Below are 20,988 nucleotides of genomic sequence, written 5' to 3' on the forward strand. Positions count from 1 at the left end.
GGCCTCATAATCACGAGCGCTTTTTCAACGCACGTTAAAAAAGCGCTTGAATCTGCCCGCATGCTAAATTCGATTTAAAGACCAAGGCTTAAAGTTGAGAATCCAACAACGCTTGATAAAAAGCACTACCGTCATCGTGTGAATAAATACACGTTTCCATTTGTGTCGTTCAAACGTTTTTTTAACGCTCGTTGACAAAGCGCTCGTATCAGGCCTTAGGGCTGCTCTACACGCTCCTAGTGAGTATTATATTCTTTGCTCTACACCCTCCTCAATTTATAATATTTTGCACATGGCGCTGTACATGCGGTGCGTGAGGTGCGTGCAAGAGAATATAATCAACAAATCGAGCCTTACCGAGCCGGTTCATAACTTGTTGCAATGAAACAAATAGAATACCCAAGCGATTATTTTATTTACAATATCTCCCTTTTATTTTATCCTACTATCACATAATATAACACATTATATTGATATAAAATATCGTAACAACGCAACAATAATTACTCTTATGTCATTAATAAAATGATAAAAGCAAAATCTTCCTTCAGTATCCATAAAAGTTCCTTAAACCTTCAATATCCATATACCTATACAGAGTGTAAATCGAAATTAATGAACCTACAGTTGAAGTGAGAAATGGTTTTAAATGGCAGTCTTTATGACATTGACATAAAGATCAATTTTTGCTGATCTGCGAAAAAACTCGGTGTGCTCAATAAAGCACGGCGATACTTTACTCCGGGGCAAAGACTGCTGCTATATAAATCGCAAGTCAGACCCCATATGGAGTACTGCTGTCACCTTTAGGCAGGAGCACCTGGATGCCAGCTTGGACCCTTCGACTCAGTCCAAAGGCGCGCTGTACGAATCGTCGACGATCCCAAACTCACAAGCGGTATCGAACCTTTAAGTCTAAGGAGAGACTTCGCCTCCTTGTGTGTGTTCTACCGCTTGTACAATGGGCTGTGCTCTGAAGAATTGTTTGACATGATGCCAACGGCCGCTTTCTATCACCGCACCGCTCGCCATCGGCAGGGTGTTCATCCTCACACCCTAGCACCTAAATGGTCGCGTACTGTGCGGTTTAAGAGGAATTTCCTCCCGCGTACGCTTCGGCTGTGGAATGAGCTCCCTGCCGAGGTTTTCCCGAGGGGCTACAGTATGGGGTTCTTCAAAAAAGGAGTGTACAGGTTTTTAAAGGGTCGGCAACGCGCGTGTAATATCTCTGGTGTTGCAGGCGTTCATAGGCTACGGTAACTGCTTACCATCAGGCGGGCCGTATGCTTGATTGCCACCGACGTGGTATAAAAAAAAAAAAAAAAAAAAAGATACTTGTAAAAGTTGTAAGCCAGTCAAATTATCTATTTGATTCTCAGCTGCATGACTGAACTAATTCTGCTTATCATATTATAACATAATAGATACCCAATGTTAACATACGTATATATAGGAACGTTTAAAGTCTATAATCACATTTGGGATTGCAAAGACTCGTAGTATTCTAGTTCTTCATCGGTGACCGAGGGCCGGAACGCCTCCACGCCTTGCCATAACTCCGATACTCCCAAGACCACTGAGTCTGGACTCAGTTCGCTTTCTTTCACTAAACCTGTGGACATGAGAAATGCATTTTTAGAACGGATGTATCAACGAAAATTAGTCCTTGGTAATTTATAAAATAAACAAATAATTATGTTGTAATAATCTTAATGACGATTGTACAATTTTTTTTACGTTTATTATTCATTTCCGAAAGCAGGGATCTCCATACTATGACTCCATACTGTGCAACGGATCCGGCCCGTGAGCTCTGATTTTTGGCCTGCGGAAAGGAATATTGACCGTGGCTCTCAGGTCAAAGAAAATGGAAACCTTGACCTTGTAGATGGCCCTCGGGCAGCATGTAGCTGGGACAGTGTAATAGTAACCTGCGTGCAGCTTCTGCACCAGGCCGCGCACGGCCGCGGAGCGCGCGGTGGACACCACGCTGAGCAGGTCGGCGCCCGTGCAGCCCTCGGGCAGCGCCGCCGCCACGGCCGGCAGGCGCAGCTCCGGCAGCTTGTAGCTGGGACAGTGTAATAGTAACCTGCGTGCAGCTTCTGCACCAGGCCGCGCACGGCCGCGGAGCGCGCGGTGGACACCACGCTGAGCAGGTCGGCGCCCGTGCAGCCCTCGGGCAGCGCCGCCGCCACGGCCGGCAGGCGCAGCTCCGGCAGCTTGTAGCTGGGACAGTGTAATAGTAACCTGCGTGCAGCTTCTGCACCAGGCCGCGCACGGCCGCGGAGCGCGCGGTGGACACCACGCTGAGCAGGTCGGCGCCCGTGCAGCCCTCGGGCAGCGCCGCCGCCACGGCCGGCAGGCGCAGCTCCGGCAGCTTGTAGCTGGGACAGTGTAATAGTAACCTGCGTGCAGCTTCTGCACCAGGCCGCGCACGGCCGCGGAGCGCGCGGTGGACACCACGCTGAGCAGGTCGGCGCCCGTGCAGCCCTCGGGCAGCGCCGCCGCCACGGCCGGCAGGCGCAGCTCCGGCAGCTTGTAGCTGGGACAGTGTAATAGTAACCTGCGTGCAGCTTCTGCACCAGGCCGCGCACGGCCGCGGAGCGCGCGGTGGACACCACGCTGAGCAGGTCGGCGCCCGTGCAGCCCTCGGGCAGCGCCGCCGCCACGGCCGGCAGGCGCAGCTCCGGCAGCTTGTAGCTGGGACAGTGTAATAGTAACCTGCGTGCAGCTTCTGCACCAGACCGCGCACGGCCGCGGAGCGCGCGGTGGACACCACGCTGAGCAGGTCGGCGCCCGTGCAGCCCTCGGGCAGCGCCGCCGCCACGGCCGGCAGCTGCACCTCCGGCCGCAGCTTGTAACTGGGAACAAGCCACAGATTATTACCTAACAAAACTTGATCTTAATCTAATAATTTTGTTCTTTAATTGAAGAGGATGTAGACCAATATATATACAGAAAGTGTAACATTTCCACACGGCTGGTGGGCTGTGACACTCATTATAAATACTACGTTCTTCAATTTATTCACTTTTGCGCACTTCTAATGACTGCTAGTGCTTCAGGTCTTACCGGATTCTTAACATTAGAGTTTACTTTCGCATGTCTATGTTTCTGTATTGTTGTTACTTACATGGATCACCAACCTTCGATTCACACTGGTCTTCTCCTCAACGCTGCGGTACAGGCCAACGTAAACTAGTTTGTCAAGTCGTCCGAGTCTCAGCAGCGATCATTCCAAGGGGGCCGGCCGGTTTGTGGCGCCCATTATGAACACTAAGTTCTTTACAACAGAGTTCACTTTAGCGTAGCTACTTCTACTGACTATATGGGATAGGACATTGATCACCAACCTTCGGCACAGCGCCTTGAGGACTCTGGTCTTCTCCTCAACGCCGCGGTACGGGCCCACATATACTAGTTTGTCAAGTCGTCCGGGTCTCAGTAGCGACTGCTCCAGGAGGTCTGGCCGGTTTGTGGCGCCCATTATAAACACAAGGCTGGTCGCGTCGGCGTCTGTTGGGATACAAATAAAATAGAATTAGAAATCGATCGGCATTACTACTACGTGTTTTTTCTCACTGTCGAGGAGATGAAACGTATCTGAATCACAAAAAAAATTTTTGCTCATGCTCGTAAAGTTCTCCTTTGTGCTAGATGTAGGCTGCACAAAATGCTACTTTTATGCTCTAGTGCACAAAGTAATTTTTTTTAAAGACTAAGACAATCAAATCACTGCCATAGTACACAATAAAACATAATCGGATAATATTGTTATTCCACTTAATTTGGCCCGTTTTTTCAACAATCCGTGTTTTATATATTACTAAATCATTAAAATCTTACAGTACAGCATAGTTATTATAGAAAGAAACTACAAAATGTAGTTATAATTTGGCAGTATGAACCCCTCCACACGAATTGCGGCGCGAAGCCGTGAACGCGAGTTGGACAGTTCGCTAATCAGCGAAATCGACACCGCACTCGCGTTCGCGGCTTTGCGCCGCGATTCGCGCACGAGTGTGCAGTGGGCTTAAGGTAAATATGACGTGTAAAAATTAAAAAAAAAATTAAAAAGTATTTTATTTGTTTGCCATTGTTTTATTTTACTCACAATCGAAGTGAAAAGCAGTGTGTATAACTCAGGCACAAACGCCTATTTTTATCCTCGGCTATATTGGTCCTCGCTGCCGCTCGGACCAATAAATTGCCTCGTATGAAGATTGATCGCTTTGTGCCCTTGTTGTACAATCTACTATTTCAAACTCCTATCAGTTTCCTCTATCCTACCACATAACTTGCAAATTATACGGAAGAAGAAGATCACAGTAGTGGAATAATACAGTAAGCAGAAAAAAGCGGAGGGCGTGAAATATCGTTCCGAAGCTTATTGAAACACATATACCAGATGCCTTGTTCCACAATCTTTTAAATTCGTGGTATTTCCAAAAACGGTGGATTCCATTGCTATCTGAGGCACAGTAAATGAAAGATGTTGAAAGTAAAGGATTGCCTTCAGCCTGCGTGACGCCGTCCAGCTCGGCGAGCAGCTGGCTGACGACGCGGTCGCTGGCGCCGCCCGAGTCGCCGGCCGCGCCGCGCCGCGGGGCCAGCGCGTCCAGCTCGTCCAGGAACACGATGCAAGGGGAAGACGCGCGTGCCGACTCGAATACTGAAATAAAACGGATATTGATGATATCTTCTTTTGTCAATTATGTTTAGAAGTTTAAGAGCGCGCCTTGTACTAGTAGCAAAGTGTATAATTTTACAGTGTAAAGTTTACATGATTCAATCAATGAATCTTTGCTAGTAAGTAGTTAAGTACCGAGTATAATTTATTTACCTTTTCTAACATTCTCTTCAGACTGGCCAATATACATATTTAGTAGCTCTGGCCCTTTCACGCTGAGAAAGCTAACGTTGAGTTCCGTGCTCACCGCCTTGGCGACCAGTGTTTTGCCGCAACCCGGGGGCCCATATAGTAAAATACCTGAAAGTATTCTGAAAATTAGAAAAATAATCACAGGTAACGTAAGAAAGGAGAGAAAAACACACAAAGTATTATGTAGGCCTTGACAGTGACACCTTTTGTGATAACTTGATTGTCATACGTTAAACACTATGTATAGCATACAGCGTCATATAATTCAGCACTCCTTGTACCACTTCGTCTTTTTAGTCCCTAGTCTATGATATTACTAACCTGAACGTTTAAGACTAGAGTTCTTAAATAAGTGTGGATATTTGATTGGGAACTCAATGGTTTTTAAAAGTTCCGTCTTCAATTTATCCAGTCCACCAATATCTTCCCAGTGCACCTTTGGTATTTTAGGAGCATCTAGATGTTGACTCTGAAGACTTCTAATTGATTCTAAAAGAAACAATGGTTATTTAGGTGAAGTTACAAAATTTAAAACAATATGTATATTGAATACTTTTAACAATAAGCACTTGTGAATTTGTTGATGTAAAATAAAATGTTTACCTATTTTGTATTTCAGTATATGTAACCGGAATAGCTAGTTAAAGTAGTTACATACCTAAAGCACAGTTAAAATCATCTTCCTGAAGTAGATGTAAATCTGGATCCTCACAAGGCAAATGTATGTAACTGTTATGCTGCTTCAAATAAGATTCTCGCATTGCAAAATGCAACAGTGTGTCAATATCACCACATAAAAATGTTGCAGTCTTTGCTGCAACTCTTTGTAAAATGTCTTTTGTATGTTTGCTGAGTGCGCCTTCATCATCGAAAATTATACTATCTGTTACATTTTGGTGTCCATCAATATTTAATTGCATAGCAGAAGTATACCATACAAGCATTTCATATCTTTGCTGGACATTTAATCTAGAAAGTTGGAACTTTTCTAAGAATATCCTAAGTATGTTTGGTTTTAATTCCACTTTTTCTGTGACTGCTATGAAAATGATGGGGTGCTTAGTGTAGTTTTGGTAGAGGTCTATTATTGTGTTCATGAAATATTCCATCACTCTGCAGTCTTCATTATGTTCAGGATCTACTGCAAACACCTGTTACATACACACTTAAATTAAACTACAATTATATTAGATGAAGATAGTTTATTTTTCAAGTAGGCATATTACAATGCACTTATGAATCTACTGTATCTGCATACCATTATCTGAAGTATTAACAAAATATCACTGTCATTTATGCCACCAATTGATAATTGTCAACCCGTTTTGTATGTGATATAAATTCTGCACTAATGTTAAGTAATGAAGAAAGGGTAACTATTATTTATGACTACATTAAACAGGTTAATTACCTCAAAATTATCTAAGAGCACTAAGCAAGGAGCAGCTGCCTTTGCTTTCTGCATAGTGGAGTTGATCTTGCTCTCTGTCTGCTTGGCCGTGGAGCTCTGCAGGCTGTTGCAGTCAATTGGTAAGCAGTTCAAACCTAAACAAGAAATGTAGCTTGTTTTGTAATTTACTTTTTTATTCATTTTCCAAAGGGACCATGAAAAATTAATTAAATTCAGAAAAATAAGAAAAGTAATAAAAAAGAAAAGTAAAGATAGTAAATATATTACCATTATATCGGGCCAATGCTTTAACAAGTTGGTGTCTGCCTGACCCAGTAGGCCCTGACACTAGCAGCATTGGCAAAATTGGACTTGACAAAGAAGGAGACAGGTCACCTGCAAAATTATTATTTTTACTTTAAACTGTAAGTTATTGTATATTCTGTTTTTTTATTCCGTAGACTAAAATGACATTTCATGTGGTACTAAGAAATGTCATGTCTTACACATGAAACGTCATTTCAGTCTACGGAATAAAAAAACAGACCTTAAAAGCAAATATTGAAAATAATCTTAATATGACTTACTTATCTCTCCTGCTACAAATGGACTAATAGCATCTTGAATTTGCTCAAACTTTTGCCTTAACCCAGTAGGACAAGACTGTAACATTTGCAAGTTATTATTACCAGTTGCCTGGGATTTGAAGAACTCATCTTTTGGTTTTAAAGCATGGATGTTTTCACCCAAAATTAAATGTGTAACTCCCTTGACAATGAAAAAAGTCTGAATCACTTTTGAATTATATCTAACTTCTAACTCTTCTAAGTCCTTCCTGCCATCTATTTTATTACATTTGAAGTAAAGTTTTCCCACAGCTTGTACCAGATCAAGGTACTTGTAGTGATATTTGGATGTAACCTCCGGTGTGAGCTCAATGCTGAATATGTCATTTAAACTCATTAATTTAGGTAATTCAAAATGCTTGCTCAAAATTTCTTTGACAAAGTCATTGGACAGATCATAGTCATTTACAACAAGACTGACTTCTGCAGTCTCTGCAATACTAGGTGCATGGTCCAATGAAGGTATAGTATGAAACGAAATGCTAATATCTCTACAGTGTTGTAATCCAAATGAAGACAGAATATTATACATTTCATTTTCTGAAGTCAAGGCAATATCTTTTTGTACTAATGTTGAGCCTACAACAGGAACTATTCTAATATGTTCAAGGCTGGCTGATCTATTATCCATCCATAACTTCTTATGTAGTTCAGAAGTTAGGAAGTTTAAATTGTATTTAATCAATACATTATCTTTGTCAATATTGTTTTGTTTGCCTTTGTATTTCGATTTAATATCAGGGGTTAATTTCAGTGCAAGCCATAGGACACCATTGTCGATATAGAACAGATTTTCAGCACTGATTTGTAAAAAATCTTCCTTTGATATAAACACACATTTATGTTGTAACACAGGTAAATTCTCTTCTGAACATTCCTTCAAAAGGTGCCACCGAACGTGTGCAGGAATGGTCCTCAACTGAAACATATCTATGTCTTTTTTAGCTAAGACTTTTCTTTGATAAGAGAGCCTAAACTTTACTGCCAAAAACACGAGGAATGTGTAGTAATTGTACTTTGGGTAGATCACTTTTAGGCAAAATTTGATTATCCATAGTTGAACAGTAATGCGCTCATTCATAATTAACAAAAATAACAGAAAATAAACAATAATCGCAAGATTTTCAAGACATCTAATACTTTTCTGATTTCAGATAATAGCGATAATTCTGATAACAATACACAATGCTACAAATGTCAAAGTTACTGTCAAAAGCTAAGCTAAGTTATTCCACACATTTATAAAAACGCCGGATTTTTTTGTGTTAATTTTATTGTACATTTTACAGAAAAAATTAAAGATAGATACGAATTCACGAAATTTCGTAATAAAAAATATTCAATTCATTTATTTAAAAGGCCCTCCACAATAATCAGCGAACTAGGCTCCACACTCGCGTTCGCGGCTTCGCGCCGCGATTCGCGCATGAGTGTGGAAGACCCTTAAAGAAAGAAATAATATTTAATTTTTACAATATTGTTACCGGTTTTTGTAAGCCCTCATGGAACCCAATATTGTAGCAACACTAAACGTCGTCCATCTTTCTTTCCGGTTTTCAAGATGGTGAGTATTTCAGGAGAGCATTAAAAAATTGTGAATTAAAATATTTAATACTTCTAAGTTAAAACTCAGTGTTTAAACGTGAAAACCAAGTTAAAGTACCGATTCTGTAAATAGTTTCAGTTGTATATTTACAACGTAAGTTTTTGCAAGTGAACCTCGTGGCGATGTCGCTTGTCAACAATATTTTTGTGATTTTAGCCGCCCAAGAAGGACGCAAAATCCTCGGCCAAGCAGCCGCAAAAGACACAGAAGAAGAAGGAGGGGTCTGGTGGCGGCAAAGCCAAGAAGAAGGTAAGGAACTTGTTGGTGTTGTAAAGTGAGGTTATGTCCATGTCACTTGGTGATACTCGAGGTTTTTGTCACTCTTGTTTTAGATAACTTGTACAGTTGTTAAATTAAATTATTTTTGAAGAGAAGTACCAGATGATTAACAATTTACGCTTGAATTTTTGTGAGAGTAAAATCTGATATATTGAGGCTGATGGTACTTCAATTATAATATGGCCAAAGCCTAACCTTGTAATTTACACGTTACTAATACCTTTTTTTTATTATTTGCAGAAGTGGTCCAAAGGAAAAGTCCGTGACAAGTTGAACAACCAGGTTCTGTTCGACAAGGCCACCTACGACAAACTGTACAAGGAAGTGCCCCAGTACAAGCTGATCACACCCGCCGTAGTCTCCGAAAGGCTAAAGGTCCGCGGCTCCCTCGCCAGGCGCGCGCTCGTTGAGCTTAGGGAAAAAGGTAACAATACATTTAATTAGACATAATTTAATCATGGTCAGGGCAGCTAAATTAATTTGGATAAAGAGTTCAGAAAGGGAAACAAGCAAAATTTTATTTAAAATCATAAGAACACCATACCAATCATAGACTTACAATATTATTATGTTTGGATTGATTTGCTAATGTTGCTTGCCACATATTAGTAAATGTTGAGATTTGTTCAATTGTTTCTTATAATTGTTGTGTTAGAAAGTGATGCTTGGGCATTAAAATGTTTTGAAATGGTCAATTTACGAGCATGGGGAAATAATAGCTTGCACAAACTGGAAAACAGAAATTATCTGTGCCCACTGCAGCGGTCACTAGTAGCCTATGAAAATTGCATATTAAACAACAATAGATGTCATTTATATAACCCTTCACTGCTGACAAAATTTGTCATAAATCGGTGACCTTCAAGTTAAAATACAATGATGCATAGCATATTTGTTTTTGTCTTTTGGATTTTATTCTGCATTATGAGTCACTGAGATTCCCTGTCATAAAGGAAGGAAATCCTCAGTAGTCTTTTGATTTCAAGCGAGCCCCGAACGGCTAATCCTTTGTCTATTGTTAAGCATGTGCCACCTGCAAAAAAGAGTCATGTAATTCTAATTGGCACCTGAGTGCAGGCTAGTCCAACGCTTAACCTTTTGACCGCCAAAGACGGTAAATCACGTCGTCGACATTTTGTGCCACTCACGCCGCCGACGTCATTTGCCGTCCAAACTTAATTTATCAAAGACTCTTTAATAAATAACTATATTTCTTTGTTTGTATTTGCATTATTTTATTTTGCCCTTCTACTTTATTGTATAACTTTATTACAATTCAACTATGAATAGAAGGTTAAAAAAAAAACAACATTATGTTATAATACGACTTACCCAGTAAATTGCATAGCTAGCCGCGCCAAAAACGGCACTTGACGTCGCCTAGTGATGTGACCGAGTCATGGAGGAATAATATTATTATATGAAAGTAAAATCTCCTAATAGAAATCGTTTCGCGCAGTTCCGACAAACGCGCTAGCGCCATCAATAATAGATATGGCTTAATCCCATACATTTTGTAATAGGAGTTGTTTTTGCTAAAATAACTGCTATTTGTGCTGTTACGGTACTTGTTTTCGTGCTTAATTTAAACAACTTGGTTTGAAAGACGGTACTGACCTTTTGTGATAATGTAACCCCTTATGCATTTATTTTATTGTAACGATACTGCAGTTTGCTAATTAGTAGGTAATAATAATCGACAACGGGTTTGCACATCTCTGAGTAACGCGCGCTTATCAGTGTTCCGTGCGCCCATGACGGCACTTCACGTCCGATGCCTGACGTCACCACTAAGTAGTGATGTGGCATTATTGAGAGACTTGAGTGGAAGTTACAAGTACATTTTGATATTTAAATACGTTATTTAAAGGTTTTTAGTAGAGCTAAAAGCCAGAATTATCTAATATTATATTGTAAAACACCTGTGTAGTGGTTCTTCTAATCTAAGTATGTCAAAAACGAAATCAGTGAAAATATCGATATCCTGTTTTGTAATCACTATTGTTCTCTAAGGTTTTATTTTGCTTCATTGCGGTGTCACGTCGAGTTACGTCAATGCTTGGCGTTCAAAAGGTTAAAGAACCAGTGTAGGGTTTGCTCTCCTATAACGCGCCTTTGTTACGCATCTTGATGACACATTTTAAACTGGTTCTGTAGCATTTGACTCGCTGGCACTCGATAACCGTAGAGAGACCACACAGCCTCGCATTATATTTTTCTATTAGTTCATGTTGACTCTTATTCCAATTAACATAGATTCGTAATTCATTAACCAGTTAAAGCGATCCAACCATTTTTATATACAGGTCATAGCACGCGCTGTTTTACTTAACAATAGATAAAGGATAAGCCATTCTGGGCCCGCTTGAAATCGAAAGACCATACACATGGTAGACAATCCCGAGGAATGCTTCACATGGAGTTAAAGCAGAACCTCCAACTCATGTTACAGTTAACACATAGTGTAATCATATCTTGCAAATTTTTTTTCTTCATTTTAGCTAATAATTAACTCAACAATAATATTTCTTACACTTGAAACTTATAGTTGTTGTGGTCAAAATTTTGTTCGGTACTAATCTGTGGTAATAACTAATAAAATAAATGACACAAAATTGGGTAACTCCATTATCATCCTATTATTTGATATAAAGCCAAGCTATTATGGATGTAGATATCAAATTGATTTTGTCTTCAAAATATAAACAAAATTGTGATACAGTCAAGTATATAAAAATACATCATACTCAAAAATATGTCCCATAGCTCTTATGTGTGCTCTTATGTCAGCGAATTAAGTAAGTACTATGGGACATATTTTTGAGTAAGTCATATGCACCCATATTTTTACTCTTGACTGTACATTGTCATAAAACAAATGGAAATATTTTGTGATGATCTTTTCTACTGGAAAATCCATGACAGTCAAAAACTGATATATTGAGTCTGATTTTTTTTCAATACACAAACCTCAATCTTAGTGCCTGTTACATGTTACATAAACCGTTTTTGTTGTTTCAGGTTTAATCAAGCAGGTAGTCCAACACCACGGGCAGGTGATCTACACTCGCGCGACAAAGGGTGACGATCCAGTTGCGTAAAATTATGGATAAGGTTACAAAATAAAATAAAAACACATGTGATCATTTTAATTTTTATTCCTTCTCAGTTTTCATGACAATCAGCTTAATATGAGACTAAAGACTTGAATATGAATAACATTAAAGAGAATATTGTTAGGTCTTTACACTTGCAGTAAGTGCTCACCAATCTGCTACTAAAAGTGAAACTAATGATTAATGTCTGAATGTAGCAAACTTGTACACTAGTAAGCTTACAGATTCATACAAAAAGCTTTCTTCTTTCATTTAAAAGATTAAAAAAAAATGCTTTGGATATAGCTACTGTTCAAACACGGGGTATTTACCATGTATATTTCTTACTCAAAAAACAAATGTACGTGGTAAATGCCATGTTTTAATAGTAGTTATAATGCCAATTACCATGTTAGTTCGAAAACTTCGAAATATCATTAAGCTTTGCTATCTAAGACGATAACTATGGTCGGCACGAATGTTTGTGTTTGTCGTCTAGGTCGCTAATGGTAAATCTCGCGCGAGGGTACACATCCCTGAGGTGGTCCTTGAAGCTTGCCGCCTGCTCATCACTTCCCGTCTCAACTACCACATTGGCCTGTAAAAGCAATTAAAATATTAGCCGACTCACCTAGTACCATGAATTGTTCACATAATGCTACTGAATTACATAAACGGTAAGTAAACTTAATCCATAGGAGACAATTAGCACCTGACGATACTTTACGAAAGTTCAACAAGGAGTGATATTTTTTTTTAGTAACGAACAAATGGGTATGGGTAATGGGGAACAGTTGGTCAAGCAGATCTTGTCAGTAGAGAAAGGCGGCAAATTTAAAAAATGTAGGCCCAAAGAGTTGTCCCATAGAAAATTTTAATTTCGCGCCTTTTTCTACTGACAAGATTTGCTTGACCAACTAGAATATGCTTTTCTTTGCGTAAGGTAAATGCCTCGGTTCTTGACTTACGGCCCGGCCACGATATTGCGCGGCGGCCATAGGTTGGAGCGAGACAGTAATCGGACCTTTCGTTCCCACCTATGGCCGCTGCCGCCGCCGCGCGATGTCGTGGCCGGGCCGTTAGGGTCGGTTGCACGAAACCGTCTGGCACCGTTAACCTTTTGGACGCCAATGACCGATATATACGTACCGATTAATCGGTCATAGACCTACATGCATATGCATAAAGTTCAATTTCAGTTTTGACACTTCGGGGACGTGGCGTCTGGAGGACAGCTTTTGTGTTTGACACGGCGTCGAAAAGGTTAACCTTCTCGACGCCGTGTCAAACACAAAAGCTGTCACTCGGACGCACGTGTCAAAACTGAAATTGAACTATATGCGAATGCACGTAAGTCTATGTTGCTCTGTGATCTGTGACGGATTAATCGGTATTTGGCGTTGGACCTGCGCTGCCGATATATCGGACATTGGCGTCCAAAAGGTTATAAAAAAAAAGGTTAAAGGTTATTTGGGCGTTAAGGTTAAAGAGTTCCCTAAATTTTATTGTATAGCAAGTCTCATAGTTCACTTCACTGCCGATCGACGTTAGTCAGTCCATCAACTGTGGTTGGTGCAACCGGCCCTGACTCACATTTACAGAATTAGCACCTTCGTCTATATTCAAAACAAAAGAAGATGCGTGAAATAGAGTTCTTTGGCTGGGGATATTAAAAATTAACGTTGAACATACCCAAGTAGCTCCAACATCACAATACACGGGCATCTGATCAGTGACCATGCTTTTCAGCACTACGTTCTGTTCCGATATAACTTTAGCGAGGTTCGCCAGACCGTTCCGATGATCGGGCACGGGGATGGAGAAGCGAAGGAGCCGTCCGCTGGCGCCCAGACCACGCTGGATGTTGCGCGACAGACGGCCGCAGTCTATGTTGCCGCCGCTTATCACGCACACCGCTCTAGATAGAACATTCGTGTGTGTTATAATTATAAAACACAAGCGAACGCGAGTGTTTAACGTCTACACGTGTTGGGGAGTCGCGTTCATTGTTTTTTTTTAATGTTCGTCAATAAACCAAATTCCTTGACTTTACCTATCCTCTATCCAGCCTACATCTACATATCCCCACCCCCCACCGCAACACATCCGCGGCCATAACGCACTGTTTACAACCAAGCAGGACCCCACTTATGGCACTTACATTTACTAATTTTTCTTTGCCTATGAGAATAAAGAAACACTCATGACTATGCAATAATAATAGTAGTAATAAGTGGGCATGGGCACTCGTAATGAATACCTATACAATTTATTATTAGGTACCAAACCCTTAGACTAGGTGGAAATAATATACCGTACCGTTTCCCTCTCAGCTCGGGCACGAGGCCCTGTATGACGGCGGCCACGGCGCAGACTCCTGCGCCGTCCGCCACGAGCCGCTCGCGCTCCAGCACGCTCACCATGGCTTGTGCGATCGACGACTCTTCTACTACCAGCTAAAACACAAAAAGCTAGTTAATTCGAAACATACTAGGTACAGTCGACTACAAAGCGATGTATTCACTTTTTCCACCTTACTGCATTGTAAATATTGTAATAAAGTGAAAAAATGGATACATCTCTTTGTAGTTGACTGTACAACAGATCAGAAAACCGTCTCGTGTGATGCGGAAGGGTCCTGGATTTTCCCCAGGCCACCAGCCCCTCACACAGTCCTACCGCTCTAATTGCCCTAGATGCAATAGAGCCCGTCAGGTACATAAAAAAAAAAAGATCAGAAAAAGGTCTGATTTACTGATATTATCCATCATACGCACGCTTATGCAAATACACAAAAACCTAGGAGGTGCCATAACCAAACGGAGCCGCCACGTCTGTAATTTGCTGTACAAGGGTCTACCAATTTTAGCGGGGGAGGGGAATGTCAAAATAGCCATGTCGGATAAACGTCAGTCCATACATTGTATCTGACCATTGGCAGACTATTTTCGAGGGGAATGCCTTAAACTCCGTTTAGTTATATCCTCCTAGACAAAAACAGTCAAATTAAATAGTCGCGTGGACGGCGTGCACCTTATAGGTACGCGAAGATTCTAATTGATGCCGAGGAATTTGGTGACGGCCCAGCTGCTTCAATTAAGTACACGTGCAACAGTATCCGTTGTGCCATACCTAATCTACCTATTATCCCGCATACTAGTTAGCAAACATTTTGGTCCTTCGAGCCGGATCGAATATGTTCTAGTATGATATGACAATGTAAAATTGTTTTTATGAATAAATGATATGATATGATATTTATATAATAAATTGAGTATGTTCATGTTCTAACCATTCTATCAAGTTTGCCCCTGATCGTGGCAAAGGCATTAGCGCCGACAGAGGAAGCGTTAAGCCCCTCGGCCAGATTGGGCGTGACCGGCACATTCATCGGTTTCCCGGCTTGCAGCGCCTTCATCATCTTCGGAACTTTTGCGCATTCCGCTCCCTATAGATAATACAAACTAAGATTAAAGTAATGTTGATAATTTACGTACTACAATGTCACGTGGCACATTGGAAATTGTGTACCTACCTAATATAGAACTGTCGCCCACGGTATTTTCGAACCGATACGGCTTTCAAACCTGCTAGAAAAGAGCGTACTCCCATCTTAAATCCGGCAACGCACTTGCAGTTAGTGTTGCAGGTATCCATGGGCGACGGTAATTTCTTAGCATTGAGCAATTCGTCTGCTCGTTTTTCTCGTGTATGTATAGATCCTATCATAAAAAAGTGACATACCTAATGTGAAAATTTACGCCCCCCATACAAATGCGCGACTATGCAATCACAATAAGTTAAGGCATCACATGAGTTGACGTTATTATGCTGCAGTGATTTAAATGTTTCATCGCAGCGTCTCTTCGCTTGCCATTTGCCGACATGCAGAATATATCTTCGTGCACTACATGCAAAATATAAACTCGTAATGTAAACGTCGTATCTCACGTAAACGAGGCAGGAGCATTTGAGCTTCTTGCAAGCAACGAGAATTGCTGCGAGGAGTCCACCGCTCGCCACGGGCACGATCACCGCGTCCAATTCAGGAAGCTGCGTAACTATCTCCACACCGACTGTGCCCAGTCCTGCCATCACAGCGGGGTCGTCTGATCTGCAACGCCGTAGGTCAGGGATTGACAAACGTTTGACAAGAAGACGAGCCAATCGCAATACAATTCGCCAGTTTTTGGAAACTCAAAGACGCGCAAATGCTGTTTCTTAGTGGTCTAAAATCACGAAAATGTTCATTTTTTTAGTGACTACTGAGCCACCTGCGGCTCGCGAGTCACGGTTTGCCGACCCCTGCTGTAGGTGTATTCAGTGATGTTAGAGCGCAAAATGCTAATATTAGTGCTATCAGTACGCCAAAAAACGCTGCAAATTGTGTTAAAAGCATGAAAATCGGTACGATTGTTCTTTAGGCAATTTGAATCAATTTCACCCGTATCTAACATCAAAAATAAGAGGAGTTATAACGTCATCTTTTTTTGTATGGGAAAAAAATCCAGGAACCTATCGTGTGTGGTATTAAATGAAAGGGCTTTTCGAGCCGATTCTAAAAATATATCACATCATTACATTTCAGTATGTTTATTTTTGTTAGAATAAAAATAATTTTCAAAACAACAAATTTGGGCTTCTCCAGATACGATACCGTATAAGTTTTTTTGTAAAATATACCTCAAATTATACCTAATATCCTCATATCTAACCCTTTATTAAACATAACAGTACTAGTACTTTGAAATAATAACTTTAATGCCTTCAAATTGGGGTCGAGACTAGACATTAGATTTTTCTCTGAAACTGAAAATTTAGTTTTTTGAAAAGAACGTGTTTTAATTGTTTCCAGGGTCTACAGCAAAATAAATAATTAACGTATACAGAAAGCATATAACTAATATTCTGGAACTCTTAAAATAACTTATTACTTTACGCAAAGTAAGGTCCAGGAAAAAAAATTGTGAGCCTTGTCCACCTACTAATAAATAACAACTGAACTCAGGTACTCATTTTATAAGTTTCAATCAAATGCAAATAAGCAGGTAATACTCCAATGTTACTAATAGGCGCTATAAAGCTGCAATAGACACTTAATAAGTGAATGAACCTCATTATTATCCGGTGGCTCTCATCAGCCACTTTCTGTGCGTAGTTGGTCGCGTCTTGGACATTTTCTCCGTACATGACCACATCCGCGCCCAGCTCCGAGCAGCGGTGCACGAGCGCCGGCGGCGTGCGCTCCGGGAGCACCACCATCACCTATCGCATGCACATAACATAATAGTACATTTCGATTCTAGTGCGGAAAGTATGTCATTACAAGTAAGGAATGAAAACTTTGGAAACTTAAAACGCCTCTTCTTTGACAGGCGTTTCGCCAGCTATTCCGTTCCATTCAGACAACTTATTAAAAAAGGTTTTTCAATATTCAATATTAAAAAATAAACGTGATATAATGATGATGAGGTAATGAGGATTTTACAATGCATGTGCTCGAAAAGTTCGTTTTCTACGGAGCCATATCATGCGGAAAGTACTACTTTTCCGCACTAGTGCTTTTAGTTTTCAATTTTTTTTACAGTACATATGGTGCCACTTTCTCGCACTAGTGCGGAAAAGAGCACTATTCTGCACTAGTGCTTTTTGTTTGCAATTTTTTTAATAATGAAACTTATTTGCCATGATATGTTTTTTTATTTACTCGCACAATGCATAGTAAAACATTGTATGATACAAGTGCGTAAAGATAATTTCCGCACTTGTTGCATAAATAGCTATTACAATGCATGTGCTCGAAAAGTGCGTTTCCTACGGAGCCATATCATGCGGAAAGTACTACTTCTCCGCACTAGTGCTTTTTGTTTTCAATTTTTTTTTACAGTACATATGGTGCTACTTTTCTTGTTTTAAATTTTTTAATAATTAAACTTATTTGCCATGATATGTTTTCTTATTTACTCGCACAATGCATAGTAAAACATTGTATGATACACGTGCGTAAAGATGATTTCCGCACTTGTTGCATAAATAGCTAAAACTTAAGTGTTAAGTCGACGATACCAAACTCAACCAAAGAATTGAAGTCTAAGGAAGGAGACTAATTCACCTCCTTAGATGATCTTGATTATTTAATATAAAATGTTTACCGGAACACCGAGTGCCCTGCCATGGTAGGCGGCTGCCAGAGCCATGCTGCCGTTCGAAGGCACGACAACTCCTCGTTTGGCCGCGTTCTCCGAACAGCAGAAGGCGTTGCGGACACCGCGCTCTGCGACACTGTTGCCAATACTTTAGTAAGTAAAATTAATCTTTATTTCTCAAAATACTATTTCAGAAATGCCAGGGGTCACCATGGGCTCCCAACAGGATATACCAATTGATCTGATCTGGTCAAGACCATATGTAACTGTTGGATGAGAGCAGTGCGTAACACATTCGTTGTGGAGATCCTTGGAGGAGGTCAGGATGTCTATGATGTTAAGCAGTCAACTGATGAAAGTTAGTGTCATTACTTACCTTCCAGTATATTGCAGATTTTCACATTTCAAGTAAATATTGTAATCCATGTATTTACTTATTTTTGCTTCCTGTAAAATTATATGTATAACATGTTTAATATTATTACAGTGAATATTCTATGCCAGATGAACATTTTTACTAGAGCTTACAGATTTTTTTTACAGTACTTACACAAAGCGGGGTGTGTATAACAGTCCCTTCTATGTTTTCTATTGCCTGTTTTATATCATTGAAATTTAATACATGTGGCTGTTCCATTTTTTCATAGTCCTCCTAAAATGTTCGTAATATTATTTATAATTCAAGGATGTCTATACGGTAAATCCTACCTGCAAAGCTCATAGGCATAAAATAGTAAATAAACAATTTAATTGTGTGCCAGGTTTTGACATACATATTAAAATATTGTTAATAAGGTATGGCAGTCCTCCGTTTGGTCAACTAAAGAGACTGCAAAACTTAAATATAAGAACCTTAGAATTAGCCAACGTTTTGCAAAGTAAGTTATCAATGACCTGCTACTCATACTACTATAATACTATTCACATAATAATACCATTGTTTATGTTCTGCTGTTTTAATTTAACATGAACACTGTAAATTTAGATTATGATTATTTTGCTAGAAAGTGGTGATAACTGATAGAATGAAAATTATGTCAGTGTGACATACATGAAGTTATTGGTGACATATTACATCATAAATAATAATAGAGTAATGGTAAAGTAGTAAATAGTATGTATATGTCACCATCTTTGAATAATAATTTCTCAAATGCATTGCCATTGCATCAATTCAAGTGAAGCAAAACAACAAATGGAAATACAAATTGATCTTATTTAATTGTTCTCCTTCAATACTAAACAATTCAACACATTGTCAAGTGATTATCATGAAACAAGTTTCTGATGTTTTATACTGCACTGGTAATTAAATGTTTAGGTTGCATAAGGGTTGCATAAAAGAACATGCAACAGTCAAGTTGGACATTCACCCATAAAATACTGAAGTGAAAGTGTCAGAACAGTGAGCAATATGAAGAAATATTTAAAAAATAATACACCATATAGAGATGTATGTATTAAAGAAACCTGAAAATTGTATTAGGGAAAACAAACTATAAAATTTACTTGATTATTTTTTAATACTAAAAAATCATAAATTCAATTACTTAATTAATTGATAGCTAAAGCATCATTCTGTGCTTCTTGTGCCAACTGCATTTGAAGATTTAGTAGTTTGTTCTTTAACACTACAATCCCCATTAGGACTATATTTTCCGGCTTCAGAGCTCCTGATGACTCAACATTGTAGAAAAATTTGTTGGGTTTAGCTTCCCAGTTGAACTCTGCTTCATATTGGTCTTCGTCTAACTCAGTGTGCTCACTCTTTGGCCACTCGTCTGGCTTGGGGAACAGGGTGTGTCTCATGATATTGTCAGGGTCATATTCAAAACAGACACCTGCTGTTGGGTTCCACTTTGCATGCTCCTTCCCGAATCCTTTCTTGGCGTATGCTCGTAACTTTAACTCCTGTCCTTTCCGTAACTTTATAATCAATATTTCATCAGCCTCACCATAGTCTGCCTGGTCCTCGTCACGATGACGTGAAGTCACGGGCACCACCCGCGGGTCGCTGGATTTCAAGTCGGCTGTCGTCACATGTCGCGTTTGGTCATCCGTGCACTTAACGTCTAACGTAAATTCAACACTACACTCTGAGCAGAAATCGGCACACATACAATCTCTGGAGTACCGAATTTTGTCGACAACGTCATCAGATATTAGAGGTATGAGTCCCACGCGATGTGCGAGAAATTCATCACTAAGTACAGTGGAGTTAGCTTCTAATTGAACCCAGTCGATAGCCATCGTCGGCGTTTCTGCAATAAATACACGCCGCATACTATTGGCGACACTCAGCTCGGTATCCTCGACAACGAATTTCACATTATCGTCTGTTAGTTCCGTAATATGCACTGATGGCTGGTTGGCGTACGGCATTGTGGTTTATATTTTATTCTTCTAAAATGTAAACGTGGTAGTTTTTGATCTCAATAATTAAAATGCGAATACAAACGTTAGAAATAGTCAAATACAACACAACACGATAACGATAATCAACAAATCAACGATTTGAGTGAATGAATGAAATGAATCAAATGAATGTATAATTCTTCTGTCATTAATGTCAACCAACAATGAAGATTCCAGCTTTTTTGCCAAACATTTGATAAGGGCAGTAACAGATGGGCGCACCGAACCGCATCCTTGGTCCGCTCAGCACGCAGATAAATAAATATAGTATGTCAAAGGACTACTTTTGGGTGCTAGTACTAGTGTAAGACATAGTATGATTCTCTCTGACTATGTTTGAAATGACACAGTCCTTTGACAAACTATAGTTATTACGGTTTGGACTCACGCGTTTTTATTTTAGTTACTCGCGCGACAATTTTCAGCCTAGGTCTCCTTTCGGCAAAAGAGCGTACTCCCATCTTAAAGGCCGGCAACGCACTTACAACCCCTTTGTTGTTGCGGGTGTCCATGGGCGGCGGTAATCGCTTACCATCAGGCATGCCATCA

General features: G+C 40.0%; 4 protein-coding genes across 4 annotated transcripts; 1 reads left to right on the top strand and 3 right to left on the bottom strand.

Moving 5' to 3' along the window:
• Positions 1 to 467: 467 nt before the first annotated feature.
• On the bottom strand, positions 468 to 8,067 carry LOC134748458 (peroxisomal ATPase PEX6). Its single transcript, XM_063683255.1, has 10 exons — positions 6,860 to 8,067; positions 6,561 to 6,668; positions 6,294 to 6,427; positions 5,541 to 6,033; positions 5,204 to 5,371; positions 4,844 to 4,990; positions 4,514 to 4,672; positions 3,354 to 3,516; positions 2,722 to 2,861; positions 468 to 1,612 (listed from the first exon to the last, which is right to left on the bottom strand). The coding sequence occupies exons 1-10, from the start codon at positions 7,977 to 7,979 to the stop codon at positions 1,473 to 1,475; spliced, it is 2,772 nt and encodes a 923-aa protein (XP_063539325.1). The 5' UTR covers positions 7,980 to 8,067; the 3' UTR covers positions 468 to 1,472.
• A 333-nt stretch (positions 8,068 to 8,400) lies between these two features.
• On the top strand, positions 8,401 to 11,917 carry LOC134748530 (small ribosomal subunit protein eS25). The gene is made up of 4 exons (XM_063683321.1): positions 8,401 to 8,415; positions 8,661 to 8,753; positions 9,024 to 9,207; positions 11,805 to 11,917. The coding sequence occupies exons 1-4, from the start codon at positions 8,401 to 8,403 to the stop codon at positions 11,882 to 11,884; spliced, it is 372 nt and encodes a 123-aa protein (XP_063539391.1). The 3' UTR covers positions 11,885 to 11,917.
• Positions 11,918 to 12,341: 424 nt separating this feature from the next.
• On the bottom strand, positions 12,342 to 19,034 carry LOC134748181 (L-threonine ammonia-lyase-like). The gene is made up of 10 exons (XM_063682893.1): positions 18,960 to 19,034; positions 18,575 to 18,676; positions 18,401 to 18,471; positions 18,031 to 18,160; positions 16,992 to 17,143; positions 15,830 to 15,992; positions 15,171 to 15,326; positions 14,198 to 14,334; positions 13,571 to 13,796; positions 12,342 to 12,476 (listed from the first exon to the last, which is right to left on the bottom strand). The coding sequence occupies exons 1-10, from the start codon at positions 18,960 to 18,962 to the stop codon at positions 12,342 to 12,344; spliced, it is 1,275 nt and encodes a 424-aa protein (XP_063538963.1). The 5' UTR covers positions 18,963 to 19,034.
• A 510-nt stretch (positions 19,035 to 19,544) lies between these two features.
• Positions 19,545 to 20,505, bottom strand: LOC134748111 (DNA-directed RNA polymerase II subunit RPB3). The gene has a single exon (XM_063682809.1). It carries the CDS (start codon positions 20,404 to 20,406, stop codon positions 19,579 to 19,581), a length of 828 nt encoding a protein of 275 aa, XP_063538879.1. The 5' UTR covers positions 20,407 to 20,505; the 3' UTR covers positions 19,545 to 19,578.
• Positions 20,506 to 20,988: the final 483 nt, after the last annotated feature.

This window comes from Cydia strobilella, chromosome 16, assembly GCF_947568885.1.
Source record: "Cydia strobilella chromosome 16, ilCydStro3.1, whole genome shotgun sequence".
Classification (NCBI taxonomy): domain Eukaryota; kingdom Metazoa; phylum Arthropoda; class Insecta; order Lepidoptera; family Tortricidae; genus Cydia; species Cydia strobilella.

What these genes read in the sequence shown, in the direction of transcription:
- LOC134748458 (XM_063683255.1), bottom strand. Translation starts at nt 7,979, where the DNA reads ATGAATGAGCGCATTACTGTTCAACTATGGATAATCAAATTTTGCCTA. An exon ending in ATTTGTAGCAGGAGAGATAA is followed by an intron (nt 6,669 to 6,859) that starts GTAAGTCATATT and finishes ATAATTTTGCAG; the next exon opens with GTGACCTGTCTCCTTCTTTG. An exon ending in CTCAAGGCGCTGTGCCGAAG is followed by an intron (nt 2,862 to 3,353) that starts GTTGGTGATCAA and finishes GCTTGTTCCCAG; the next exon opens with TTACAAGCTGCGGCCGGAGG.
- LOC134748530 (XM_063683321.1), top strand. An exon ending in GCGGCAAAGCCAAGAAGAAG is followed by an intron (nt 8,754 to 9,023) that starts GTAAGGAACTTG and finishes TATTATTTGCAG; the next exon opens with AAGTGGTCCAAAGGAAAAGT. An exon ending in CGTTGAGCTTAGGGAAAAAG is followed by an intron (nt 9,208 to 11,804) that starts GTAACAATACAT and finishes TTGTTGTTTCAG; the next exon opens with GTTTAATCAAGCAGGTAGTC.
- LOC134748181 (XM_063682893.1), bottom strand. An exon ending in TTATACACACCCCGCTTTGT is followed by an intron (nt 18,472 to 18,574) that starts GTAAGTACTGTA and finishes ATAATTTTACAG; the next exon opens with GAAGCAAAAATAAGTAAATA. An exon ending in GTGATGTTGGAGCTACTTGG is followed by an intron (nt 12,477 to 13,570) that starts GTATGTTCAACG and finishes TTGCTTTTACAG; the next exon opens with GCCAATGTGGTAGTTGAGAC.
- LOC134748111 (XM_063682809.1), bottom strand. Translation starts at nt 20,406, where the DNA reads ATGCCGTACGCCAACCAGCCATCAGTGCATATTACGGAACTAACAGAC.